Source organism: Oryctolagus cuniculus, chromosome 15 (genome assembly GCF_964237555.1).
Source record: "Oryctolagus cuniculus chromosome 15, mOryCun1.1, whole genome shotgun sequence".
Taxonomy (NCBI): Eukaryota; Metazoa; Chordata; class Mammalia; order Lagomorpha; family Leporidae; genus Oryctolagus; species Oryctolagus cuniculus.
Window position 1 is genome coordinate 61,076,205 of NC_091446.1, and position 13,537 is coordinate 61,089,741.

At 50.6% G+C, this 13,537-nt stretch overlaps 1 protein-coding gene across 1 annotated transcript in view; it reads left to right on the top strand.

Moving 5' to 3' along the window:
* Window positions 1-13,537, top strand: part of HK1 (hexokinase 1) — a 93,110-nt gene that overhangs the window by 8,568 nt on the left and 71,005 nt on the right. The window contains exons 2-4 of the mRNA XM_070057777.1: window positions 3,906-4,094; window positions 8,685-8,765; window positions 13,044-13,091. Of these exons, the coding sequence (XP_069913878.1) occupies window positions 8,739-8,765; window positions 13,044-13,091 (75 nt within the window). The 5' untranslated portion in view covers window positions 3,906-4,094; window positions 8,685-8,738. The remainder of the gene's footprint in view (window positions 1-3,905; window positions 4,095-8,684; window positions 8,766-13,043; window positions 13,092-13,537) is intronic.

Consider the following 13,537-nt stretch of genomic DNA (forward strand, 5'->3'; position numbering starts at 1 on the left):
AAAATGCTGTTTACCAGGTACCCCGGTGCTGTTTTGTAGTGAATTGGGGAGGAATAAGGGTCAAGGTTGAGCACAAAAATAAATCCAGTGGTGGTGTTAGGCCATCACAAAACACACCAAACACCAGAGTAAGGGTAAGGGTTTACTGGGGAAAACCCAGCAGACTGGAGGGAAGGGGCAAAGAGGGCAGAAGAGAGAGAAGGAGAGTGTACGAGAGAGACAGAGAGGAGAGGAGCTAGCGAGCAGAGAAGAGAGATGAGAGAAGAGTGAGTGAGCAGGAGGGAAGAGAGCAGGAGAGAGGAGCCAAGAGAGCCACGTGGTCAGGAACAGGCCCTTGTAAAACTTTGCTGGAGGGCGGGCAGGGAAGCAGGAGCAGCGAATCCCATTAGGAAGGGGGTGGAGCTGACACCGGTGGTTGGGCCCTGTGGCCACCTGGCTTCCAGCAATGGTGGCGGGTGCTAGAGCCCAGGATGGTGTCAGGGTGTAGATCGCACCATAGATAAGACTGTGCCATCTTCCTAACAGGTGGGATTGGGCTGAAGGGGCCGAGGAAGTGAGGCTCACAAGTTACCCACACCTCAGACCAAACCCAGCTTCTGGGACTGAGCCTGCCACTGCCTGACCTAACGCATTTCCAGCGCCTGCTGCCCCATGGAGGCTCCCTGGCCGGCTTCTCCTGGGCATGTGTGTGTCCAGCTGTACTTTGTCTTTCGAGCTTTCTGAGGATCTGCCCACCAACCTTCTTTCCCTCTGGGGTCCAGTAAGCGCAGAAGGTGGTGCTGACCGGATCAAACTGGAAATCCATCTCTCTTCTCCCAGTGGGTTGGAGCCGCGCGGTTCCTCCCTGATTGTAGTCCGTCTCCATTTTTGAGTCTGCTTGTGAGGTCAGAAAATGCTTCAGGGGTGAGGGTGAGGGCAGGCGCCCTGGGATTGAAACTTGGATCTGAACGATTGGACAATGTCTGGAGTTTTGCACACAAGAGAATTGAATTGTAGATCAGCTGCAAGGTTATTGTGATAGCCCTGGTGCCCTTGCTGCCTCCAGGGGCGGGAACCCTGTGGGAGCGCATAGCTGGCATTTTTCTGCTAGAAATTAGGAAGTCTTTTGCTTCCTCTGTGAATTCAATGACTGCCATGGTAGGATGGAGTCTTTTTGTGTGTGGTGAAAATGAAACAAGAGATTTGGCTCGGCTCGTTACGAGGTGGTGGGCAGATGAGCTCGCTCTCCAGTGTTGGGCGCGGAGCCAGTGGAAGAGCATGTGGTCACATTTTTGTCCAACATCATCAAGAGCACAGAGAAGCTGTGATTCCGGCCTCGGAGGAGTGAGCTTTGATTGTGTGTGGCTCTCCAGAGACTGTCTTCACCATTGCATAGTAAGTTTCATTTTGAGCCTTTGTTTTGCGTTGATGCTGTGTCATCACTCAAAGGCTGAAGTCACTCCCAGCTGGTGGTGGGAGCCTTCCCAGACGGAGGGAGGGCGGGGTGGGGGGTGGGGACAGTGGTGGGTGGTGGATGACCAGACCCAGAGGGAGCTGTGTTGTATTTCTTCCTGGACTTCCGTCTGGCTTTCCTTGCAATGGACCCGTCATCTCTCTGCCCTCCTCCTCATGTTGTAAGGGATATTGGGACAGTATGCAAATACAGGTTTAAAACAGAATTTAGCCTACTCTGTTGTGTTCCGCCGTATTTTGTTTTCTCTGAGTTAGGTCTTTTGTTGGCATATTCTTCGGAATGAAAACTGTCTGGGGTCAACTTTGGTCTTTCTATTTGGAGAAGAAATTAGGTAGTGGCCATTTGCAGGTGGATGAGGAGGGTGGACTGGGATTGGATGGAGTTTGCAGGATTGCAGAATGGTTACATGAATGAATGTGTAAGTGATTGCTTGTGATGAGAACCCCAGGATGACGTAAGAAACATGCTCCTCTAGAAGCTAAGTAGAGCCAGGGCTGAGAAGTAGCCACTGTTCATGAAAAACAGTGACCATTTAAATACAGCGGGGAGGGTCTTTTAAAAGCTCTGGAAAAATGCCTATTGTTCAAACCTATGCATGGATTTTATATTTTTTGCACTAAAATAATCTTTTATAAAGGTTTATTTATTTGAAAAGCAGAATTGGAGAGAGAGAGAAGGAGAGGAGAGGAGAGGTCTTCCATCCGCTGATTCACTCCCCAAATGCCTGCAACAGCCGGGGCTGGGCCAGACTGAAGCCAGGAGCCAGGAGCTTCTTCCAGGTCTCCCACATGGGTACAGGGGCCTAAGCACTTGGGCCATCCTCTGCTACTTTCCCAGGAGCATCAGTGGGGAGCTGGATTGGAAGTAGAGCACCAGGACTTGAACCTGTGCCATATGGGATGCTGGCATCATAGGCAGTGGCTTTACCCGCTATGCCCAATGCTAGCCTCATGAAAATAATCTTATAATTCTGTTTTCCAGGAACTTTTTGATTTCTTCCTAATTCAATTAAGTCATGAATGCAGGACTTAAGAAAAACCACATGAGAAAGGTGTCCATGACCTTGAGAATATTGGAGTCTGGGTCAGACTTGGAAACAGGTCCTAGGGACTTTTACCTAACATTTTCCAGAATGTGGGTCAGTTTACAAAGCCAGCCTCATGTCAGCTGGTCCAGCTGTGAAACGGCACATGTACTTAGTTTCCCTCACCTTTGCCTTTGCTCTACTAAAAGCATGTATAAGTTCAGGGTCTTCTCTTATGCTTTAGTTGGTTGGTGATGGCGTGTTCACTAAAAACCACAGATAAGCATAATTTTCATCCTTGGTGGTTTTGACCAAGAATGACAAGGTTTAACTTTAAGAACCCAGAGAACTAAGCTTAATGGAAGGAAGTGAGAGGGAGGCAGGTGTTGTCTCTGACTTAACCAGCCACTGATGGCAAGGGGTGCTGTGAAGAGTGAGACCCACTGCCCGGGTCTTATCTTGGGTGCATGCTGTGGCCTGAATGTTTGTGTCTCTCCAAAAGTCATACATTGAACCTAAGCCAGAATGTGACACAATTAGAAGATGGGTCTTTGAGAAGTGATTAGGCCACGAGGGCAGAGTCCTTGTGAATGGGTTTAGTGCCCTAACAAAAGAGGCCCGAGGAGGGGCAGGTCTTTTGGTGCACTGAGCCGAGCGGAGCCACTGTTTGCGAGACCGGCAGCCATACTGTAGTGCTGGTTCAAGTCCCAGCTGCTCTGTTTCCTATCCAGCTTCCTGCTAATGAGCTTGGGCAGACAATCGAGGATGGGTTAAAAACTTGGATCCTTGCCACTCATAAAGGAAACTTTGATGAAGTTTCTGGCTCTTGGCTTTGATCTGGCCCAGAGCTGACTGTTGTGGCCATCCGGGGAGTGAACCAGTGGATAGAATCAATCAGTCTGTGTGTGTGTGTGTGTATGCGCGCGCGCGTGCATGCGTGCGTGTCTCCCTCTCTCTTGTACAGTCTGCTTTTCAAATCAATTAATCTTGGAGCCGGTGTTGCGGCATAGCAGCATAGGATGTCAAGCTGCTGCCCATGATCAGCATCCCATCTGGGCACTAGTTTGGGTCACAGCTACTCCACTTCTGATCCAGCTCCCTGCTGGCTTGGGAAAACAGTGGAAGATGGCCCAAGTGCTTTGGCCCCTGCACCCATGTGGGAGACCCAGAAGAAGCTCCTGGCTTCAGTCTGGACCAGCACTGGCTATTCACGGCCATTTCAGGGGGTGAACCAGTGGATGGAAGATCTTTTCCTTTCTCTGTGTAACTCTGCCTTTCAAAATAAATAAATAAATCTTTGAAGAAAAAAAAAAAAAGAAGCCCAGGGCCTTCCTCCTTCCCCAGGGCACTAGCGCCGGCTCTCCCCATCCCGGCCCTCTGATGCCTCTCAATTTCATGACAAATGCATCTTTTGTCTCCTGTTCTCAGGACTCCAGCTAACCAGCCAGACAACCTACCCAGGGCCTTGTTCCCAAGGAGAAGAGCCCCAGCACCCACCCACACCTGCTCTGAGCCAAGAATCCACCCTTGGGCTGCAAGGGCAGCTTATGTTCCTTTTGGAAAAATGAGAATGTGTCCAAGTGAAGAGCTGGCAGAGGTGTCACACGCCATCCCAAGGCAAGTGGGTGGGCAGCGGGGGCGTGCATGGCCCAGCCCCAGCAGGCAGAGCCTGGCTGGCCTTTTGCAGTAAGTAGCTTCCTGTCCTCAACATGAATAGGGAGATACCCAAGGCTCTGAATCTCAAAGGGAAGATCCTGGAGTTCAAACTCATTTATTTCACTGATGAGGTCCAGGGAGGGGCGGATGCTTTCCCAGGGTCACCAAGTATTTTGGTCGAAAGTGACTAAGTTAATGCCATCTATGACATGATTTTTATTTTAAAGGGAAGTGCTGTTCTAGAATTTATCATAGCTTGATAAATTGTAAGGTGCCCTTCTCTGTTAACTTCATTAACTTGTTTGAAGCCAGTAGCCAAGAGCTTCTTCTAGGTCTCCCACATGAATTGCAGGGGCCCAAGGACTTAGCCCATCTTCCACTGCTTTCCCAGGCCATTAGCAGGAAGCTAGATCAGAAGTGGAGCAGCTGGGACTCAAACTGGTGCCCATATGGGATGTCAGCACAGCAAGCAGAGGGCTAACCTACTATACCACAGCACTGGCCCCATGAACTATATACTTTAAAGGGTGCCTCTGGGCCAGCACCAAGGCACAGCAGGTTAAGCCACCGCCTGCAATGCTGGCATCCCATTTCAGAGCCCTGGCTACTCTGCTTCCAATCCAGCTCCCTGCTAATGCACATGGGGAAAGCAGTGGAAGGTGGTCCAAGTGTTTGGCTCCTGTACAAACATGGGAGACTAGAATGGAGTTCTTGGCTCCTGGCTTCAGCCTGGCCCAGCCCTGGCCATTACAGCCATTTAGGGAATGAACCAGCAGATGGAAGATCTGTCTGTGTTTTTCCCTCTCCCTCTGTGTCACTCTGCCTTTCAAATAAATCTTTAAAAGAGGGATGGGTCTTTTGGGATGTGAGTTATATCTCAAATTTTACGGTTCTATACATTTAGTAATGTTTATAATATAATATGTATAAAGAATAACCTAAAAAAGTTATAGGGTGAGATTAAAAAGTCATAAATATAAATTCTGATGTTATCTTCTCTCATTCCAAGAAATTATTTTGTGCTTTCCCCAAGGAACCACTAATTTAAACCACCTTTGGATAGGCTGGGCCCCAGTTAGAAGCTATTTATGGAGTGGATGTTTGGCCTAATGGTTAAGCTGAAGTTTGGATGGCTGCATCCTGTATTAGATGCCTGGGTTTGAGTCCTGGCTTCATTCCTGATTCAGGCTTCTGCTAATGTGCACCCCTGGAGGCAGCTGGTAGTGGAGCTAGTAGCTGAGTCACTGCACCCACGTGGAAGACATGGACTGAGTTCCCAGCTTCTTTGACCAGACCCAGCCTTGGCCTTTGTGGGAATGTTGGGAGTGAAGCAGCAGATAGGAGCTCTGTCTTCCTCTGCCTTCCAAATTAGCAAAAAGAAACCATTCAAAAAATTAAAGAATAGAACCTAGTATTTATTTATTTAAAACAATGGACAATTTTATTATTCATTCATTTATTTATTTATTGAAAGGCAGAGTTACAGAGATGCAGAGGAAGAGAGAAAGAGAGACAGACAGATAGATGGAGAGAGAGGGATCTTCCATCTGCTGGTTCACTCCCCTAATGGCCAAAATGGCCAGAGCTGGGCCAATTCGAAGCCCAGATCTAGGAGCCTGTTCCGGATCTCCCATGTGAGTGCAGGGGCCCAAAGACGGGCCATCTTCTACTGCTGTCCCAGGCCATAGCAGAGAGCTGGATCAGAAGTGGAGCAGCTGGGACTCAAACTGGCGCCCATGTGGGATGCTGGCACTGCAGGTGACAACTTTACCCGCCACACCACAGTGCCTATTATTTAAAAAAATATATATATAGAACTTGGCTGGCGTTGTGATGCAGCAGGTTATGCCACCGCTTATAACGCCTGCCTCCCATGTTGGAGTGCTTGTTTGAGTCTTGGCTGCTCCCTTTTTTTTTGACAGGCAGAGTGGACAGTGAGAGAGAGAGAGAGACAGAGAGAAAGGTCTTCCTTTTCCGTTGGTTCACCCCCCAATGGCTGCTGCGGCTGGCACGCTGCGGCCAGTGCACCGCGCTGATCCAAAGCCAGGAGCCAGGTGCTTCTCCTGGTCTCCCATGCGGATGCAGGGCCCAAGGACGTGCGCCATCCTCCACTGCCTTCTCGGGCCACAGCAGAGAGCTGGACTGGAAGAGGAGCAACCGGGACAGAATCCGGTACCCCGACTGGGACTAGAACCCAGGGTGCCAGTGCCGCAGGCGGAGGATTAGCCTATTGAACCGCGGCACAGGCTGGCTGCTCCCTTTCTGATCCAGTTCTGTTTTAATGCTCCTGGGAAGCAGCAGATGATGGCCCAAGTACTTGGGCGCCTGCCACCTATGTGGGGACCCTAATGGAGTTTGGGCTCCTGACTTCACCCTGGCCCAACCCCAGCCGTTGAAGCCTTTGGGGAGTGAATCAGCAGGAGGAAAATCTCTTTCTCTGTCCCCCCCACCCCTTTTCACTCTGACTTTCAAATAAATAAATCTAAAAAAAAAAAAAAATAGGGTCCAGCACCATGGCATAGCGTGTCAAATCACCATCTGCCAGCATCACATATGGGCACTGGTTTAAGTCCCGGTTGCTCTTCTTCTGATGCAGCTCCCTGCTGTTGCACCTGGGAAAACAGAAGATGGCCTAAGTGCCTGGGCCCCTGCTATCCATGTGGGAAACCAGAAGCTCCTGGCTCCTGGTTCCTGGCTTCAGCCTGGCCCAGCCCTGGCTATGGTGGCCATCTGGGGAGTGTCCCAGCAGGGGGAAGATCCATCCTTTCTTTCTCTTTCTTGCTTTCTCTCTCTCTCTAATTCTGCCTTTCAAATAAATAAATCTTAAAAATAAATGGAACCTAAGTGAGGACAGCACTTTTACTTTTACGAGTGTTTTGAATTTCATTAAAACTGTTAATCAATCAACAACAACAACAGTTGACTTATATTAAGTATGTGCCAAGCATTTTGTTCTAAGGGCTCTGCTCATGTGCTGATACTTGCTAATCCCATGGGGCTTGGTCACTTTGATAACATCACTGTTTTACAGTTGAGGAAACTGAAGTTCAGGGAGCTTACGTAACTTTTCCATAGTCAGAGCTATTGAGTGGGCCACACAGGGCTATACCCCAGCCAGCTGGCCCCGGCCCCCATGCACTTAACCTTGAGGCTGAATTCAATACCTACCATGATGATTTTATATCCACATACACTGTGAAATGATTACTATGGTCAAAACTAACATATCCATCATCTCCATGGTAACTTGTGTGTGTGTGTGTGTGTGTGTGTGTGTGTGTGTGTGTGTGAGGTAGGAACATTTAACACCTTCTACCTTGGGCCAGTGCTGTGGTGCAGTAGGTTAATCCTCTGCCTGTGATGCTGGCATCCCATATGGGCGCATTGGTTTGTGTCCCAGCTGCTCCACTTCTGATCCAGCTCTCTGCTATGGCTTGGGAAAGCAGTAGAAAATGGCCCAAGTCCTTGGGCCCCTGCACCCATGTGGGAGACATGGAAGAAGCTCCTGGATCCTGGCTTCGGATCTGCTCAGGTCTGGCTGTTGTGGTCATTTGGGGAGTGAACCAACGGATGGAAGACCTTTCTCTCTGTTTCTCCCTCTCACTGTCTATAACACTACCTCTCAAATAAATAAATAAAATCTTTTAAAAAAAACTATTATAACATGGCTCCCTCCTTGTGTTGTTACTGATATGTAGTTTTCCAGAGAAAGCTGCACGGGAGGATATGGAACACTAAGCTAACAGAAGTATCTCTATGGGAGTAAATGTGATTTTAATTAAGCTTTTTTGTTTATTTTATCTGAAAGGCAGAGACAGAGACAGATATCTCTTCTACTGGTTCACTCCCCAAATGTCTGCAACAGCTGGGGCTGGGGCAGGCTGAAGCCAGGAGCCAGGAACACAGTCCAAGTCCTCACGGGGGAGACAAGGATCCAACCACTTGAGGCATCACTGCCTCCTAGGGTGCACATTAGCAGGAAGCTGGGACTGGGAGCAGAGCTGTGGCTTGAACCCAGCCTCCAGCACAGGAAGCGGGTGTCCCAGGCAGTGTCTTAACCACTGTGCCAAAAGCCCACCCCTGGCTCTCATTCTTAGGCTACTTGCTTATATGTTCTGAGTTTCTTCTTTTTTAGAAATGATGACTATGCATCACTTTTACAGTTAGAAAAGTAAGTTTTACTCCTCAGTACACCCTATTCTGTTTAAATTAGCCTGGTGTGAAAAAGAGTGCAACAGGATGGAGATCACACTGAGGAAACTGGCCTGTGAAGGTGTGCAGTCTGGGCTCACTCCTGTTCTGTTGGGTTCCTCCCCAAGGCAGGCTCCCTCTTCAGGCCTGATTGGTGAGGAGGTGTTACCTCCAGACAAGGCTCCAGGGAGTTTCTGCTAGAACTGTGTCCTGCCAGAAGCCTCTTTCCCAGGGTTACGGAGCCTCTGGAAACACCCTGTCCCTCACCCTCAGTGTCACATGATGGGCTTCCCATTGGTGAGGACAGGAACAAGGCGGCCAGACCCTGACCTGCCGCCTCTGACCTTGGCCTTTCTGCAGGCGCAGGAGACTCTGCTGCTGAGAACAGTGAAGACCAGGACAGGCGCCCCCGCCATGGGGCAGAACTGCCAGCGAACACAGGTAAGCGCGTCCTCGCCTTTCTCTGGCTGCTGCTCCCCACGGAGGGGCCTGCGTTTTCCCTCCGTGCTGCAGCAGAGGCGGAAATGCCCCCTTCACCCAGCCCGCGGCCTTCCTACCCCACAGGGCTTTGAGAAAACTGAATCCCACCCTGTTTCTAACGCCCAAGTGGAAGCTCCTGGTCCCATTCTCTTGCAGAATCTGAGTCGCCTGCTTGGTTTACAGTGGGCTCTAGGGGTCAGTAAATACATAAATCTGAAGACGCCCTTTGGCCGTTGGACCCCCGGGGGGCCACCTTCTTCTCTCCTCTGTCACCCCCTCAAGCAGGGTGGAAGAAGTGTTGCTGGCTCTCCAAGCTGGGAACTTGTTTGAGATGTGATTGCCACCTCTCACGGCCCCCACCCTCCCCCGCCTGTGCCCCTGCCTGGCCTTGCCAGCCCCAGGCAGAATGCCACTGAGGGTTTAAAGCAGGCCAGGCCAGCCTTGGAGAGGTGGCACAAAGCAGCCAGTGTCACGGGCGCCATGTGGCAGTCAGCAGGTTTGGGCTCTGGACCCGAGTTCAGTGTCAGTCGTTGGGCTAGGATTGGTCCTCTGTAGCAGGTGGGGGTCCAGAGAGAGGAGCATGGGCCAGACACAAGACACAACCCCAGGAGTTGACCTCCAGGTAGCCCAGGGTATGTTCAGTTCTTGTTTTTTTTTTTTTTTTTTTTTTGCTTTTTAAAAAAAATCTTTTTTTAAAATTTGAAATGGCTGCAACAACTTGGGTTGGTTTAGTCTATAACTGGGAGCCAAGAACTCCATCCAGGTCTCCCTTGTGGGTGGCAGGGGCCCAAGTACTTGGGCCATTTTCTGCTGCTTTCCCAGGTGCATTAGCAGGGAGTGAGTTGGGAAGCAGAACAGCTGGAACTTCAACTTGCACCCTGAAATGGGATGCTGGCACTGCCAGTGGTGGCTTAACCCACTGCATCACGGCTCCAGCCCCATGTTCAGTTCTTGCTCCGTCCTACATCCATCAATGCTCTTTGCTGCAGCCACTGCCATTTAACAAACAACTGGGATAGGTGTGTGGTGCAGGGGGTTAAGCTGCCACTTGTGACGCCCGCATCCCGTGTCAGAGTGCTAGTGTGAGTCCTGCCTGTTGTGTCCCATCCAGCTTTCTGCTAATGCATCCTGGGAAGGCAGCGTGGATCCCTGCCATCCATGTGTGAGTCTTGCATGTGGATCCTGCTTCCACCTGGTCCAGCCCCAGCTGCTGCAGGCATTTGTGGAATAAACCAGCAAATGGAAGATATCCATTTCTCTCTCTCTCTCTCTCTCTCTCTCTCTCTCTCTCTCTGTCACTCTCTGTCACTCTGCCTTTCAAACTAAACAAATTGTTTTATCAAAAGAAAAAAAGGACATCCCACAGAAATCATGGTGCTAAGGAAGAAAAAAGTAGGGGGACACCCCAAAAACAGCCGTCTGGCAGGTTTTCCACATGCCCAAGGATCGAACCGTCTAGACCTTACAGGTACACCCCGCAGAAGCTGAAGGGGCAGCTACTTCAGGCCCGCAGGGAAAGATACCGTCTGGGGCTGGACAGGGAGCCCAGGAGAAGGAGACTGAATGGACCCATGAATTTTGGCTCTTCCGTAGACCAAGAGTGGGAAGTCAATACCCAAAGCATGGCGTTTCTCGGCCGGGAACAACTCAAAATACCTCCATCCTTAGGAATATGTGGTTGGGAGACCTCAATTTTCTTTCTTTTAAAAAATTCTTATATATATATGGGGTAGGGGAAGAGACAGACACTTAGAGGTACAGACAAAGCAGAGACGGAGACAGGGGTCCCAGGTGCTATTTTACTCCTCAGATGCCCACACAGCCTGGGCAGGGCTGGAGCCAAAGTTGGGAATTGGGAACTCAGCCCAGGTCTCCTATGAGAATGTGGCTGGGGGGGAACCCAGTCATGCGGGCCATCACTGCTGCCTCCCAGAGTCTGCATTAACAGGAAGCTGGAGCCAGGAGCCAGAGCTGGGTACTGAACACAGGCAGTCCTATGTGGGACACAGGCATTTAACTTAACTGGCATTTTAACCGCTGGGCCAGTTTTCTTGGTTGTGATTCCCTACCCCTTATTTTTCTTTCCCTGATGCCATAGAGGGCTGCATCAGGCTATTGATGTAGTCAGAATCCTACAATTGACAGGATCCTAAGCCTCTAGTCAGGACCAACGAATGTGCTTGCCTTTGGGTCGCATCTCTTCTAGCTTGGGGTCCCCCAGAGAGGCTGTCTGTAGCAGCCCTGGGATAGGTTGAGACCAGGGCCTGCCCCACCCTGCCAGAAGGGGTGGAAGGGCGCAGCCAGGCTCTCGTCCATCTGACTGATCTCCCATCACTGGACAAGCCTGATGTGCCCCCTTCCCACTGACGGTGATGCAGGCCTGCTGGCCATGTGAGTGTCCCCAAGCATCCATTACTGGCGGTGTGATTCAGCCCATCACGGAGCATTTTAACTCATCTCTCCATCCCCGTCCTGGCAGCCTCAGATGTGGGGACATTGGCCATCCCTGCACTTCTTAGGTAGCTGTCTTCTGTGCCTGAAGACAGGTGACAGCTGGCTCCCCAGCCTCAGCCAGCTGCCCCAGCTCGCTGTCGAGGCAGGAGGGTGGTATTCGCCTGTCCCTCAGCTTCCAGCCCTCTTCACCTCCAGTAGTCTGGGCTTCCCCTTCCATGACACATTCCAGCAACGAAAGGGCCAAGCATCCGAGTAGTGGGTACTAGAGGAAGAAAAATATCCCTAAGATGTGTGTGCCCTCTCATTTCTGCCTCTGACTTTCAAATCTCTCTGTATCAGTCTTTGCTGTGTAATGAATCACCTAACCAGGGGCCAGTGCTGCAATGTAGCAGGTAAAGCCGCTGCTTACAGTGCCAGCATCCCATATGGGCACTGGTTCGAGTCCCAGCTGCTCCACTTCTGATCCAGCTCTCTACTATGGCCTGAGAAAGCAGTAGAAGATGGCCCAAGTCCTTGGGCCCCTGCACCCACATAGGAGACCCAGAAGAAGCTCCTGGCTCCTGGCTTCGGATCAGCACAGCTCTGGCCATTGCGGCCAACTGGGGAGTGAACCAGTGGATGGAAGATTTTCTTTCTCTCTCTCTGCCTCACCTTCTCTCTGTGTAACCCTGACTTTTCAAATAATTAAATAAATCTTTGAAAAAAATAAATCACCTATTAGTAGCTTAAATAATCTTTTATTTAGCCTCCATCCTGTGTTGGCAGTTTGGACTGAGCTCAGCTGGGACAGCTCTTCTCTGTCTCACCTGCTGTCAGCTCTGCTCACTCAAGCATGATGCTCAGTTTGAGGTCTGTGGCTTCTCTTTTATGTCTGACTGTTGACTGGCTATTGGCAGGGGTGAGGAAGGTAACTAGGCCATGTGTCTACAGCAGACCAGCTGGGACTCATTCATTGCAAGGACCCCAGGATCAGCAAGAGAGCAGACCCCAAAAAGCAGAGGCATTTTCCAGTCTCTGCTTGCATCACATTGCAGTTATCCGATTGGCCAAGGCAAGTCATATGACCAACCCCAGAGTCACAGTGGGCAGAGAATATATAAGAGCATGAGTGCAGGGAGAAGCGTTACCTTGGCCGTTTGTGCAAACATTGTATTGTGCCCCCACCCCACCCCTTCAGCTACTATTTTAAAGAAATTCACATGGGTTTTTTTCTGGACTGGCTGCAGCTCCCCTAATCTGTCAGACAAGGGGAGCTACACAAGGGCAGGATGCTGGCTCACCCTTCCCAGACCCCACCAAGAGCTGGCTGTGGCTCCATGGCTGTGTTCCCCCCAGGCTCCTCTAGGGAGCGTTGCATCCTGCAATCTTTGAGACTTGGCGGGGCGGTGGCTGAGCAGGGATCGGATCCCTCTGGTCTGTGGGAGCAGCCCCTTCCTGGGCCTCCGCAGCAGGTCAGCAAGGAGCTGAGCTTTTAATATTGATGGACACATCTGCCTTCCCTCGTGGGCGGTGGGTTCTCTGAGGCTGAGCCTCTGTTGGTTTTCCTCTTTGACTCTCCAGGGCCTAGCACCGTGCCTGGCACGTTTGAAAGCACGCAGTAAGCATTGATTTGCATACATTTGGAAATTGCGTGTTTCTGAGCTCTGCTGAATTTGCTTAGACCATCCAAGGTTATTTGTCACTGCTTTTGCTTTCTGAGCATGCTTAGTTATGAGCATTAACATGTTGTAAATACAAGTTGCGAAGATGCTTTTGTAACACCTCTTCTTGTCCTGCCTCTTTCAGGCTACAGAACCTAAAATGGTGATACAGCCCCCACTTACTGAAAAGAAGGTAAGAAATGTTAATGTTCTTCTCATTTGCTTCTGTAACATTGACTGCAAAAGGTAGACGTTGCATGGCAATCCCTTTGGGGAGTTCTGATAATAGTTTGAAGGCGGCCCAGTAGCCCATGTGGACTCCCTAGGGTGAGGAACAGCCGGTTCCTCGTGGCCCAGCCCACCTCTGCAGAGCCTCTGAGGCAAGGCTTTCCTTCTTAGCTCCTCTTGGAAGCAAAATGCTGAGTGTCAGAGCCACACACAGAGCCCTTGTGTCCCAGAGCTGCACGGTGCACTGATGGTGGGCGAGCCTGGGATAGGACATAGAAGGGGCTCTCCCACCTGGCTGACCTGCGTTGTGCAGTCAGGCCAGACAGGAAGTTGCCCCGGCCCTTCTGCACTTTGGCATGGGTGTGTTTCAGATCATCCCTACTGACAGTCCCTAGGGTCTCAGATGAGTTT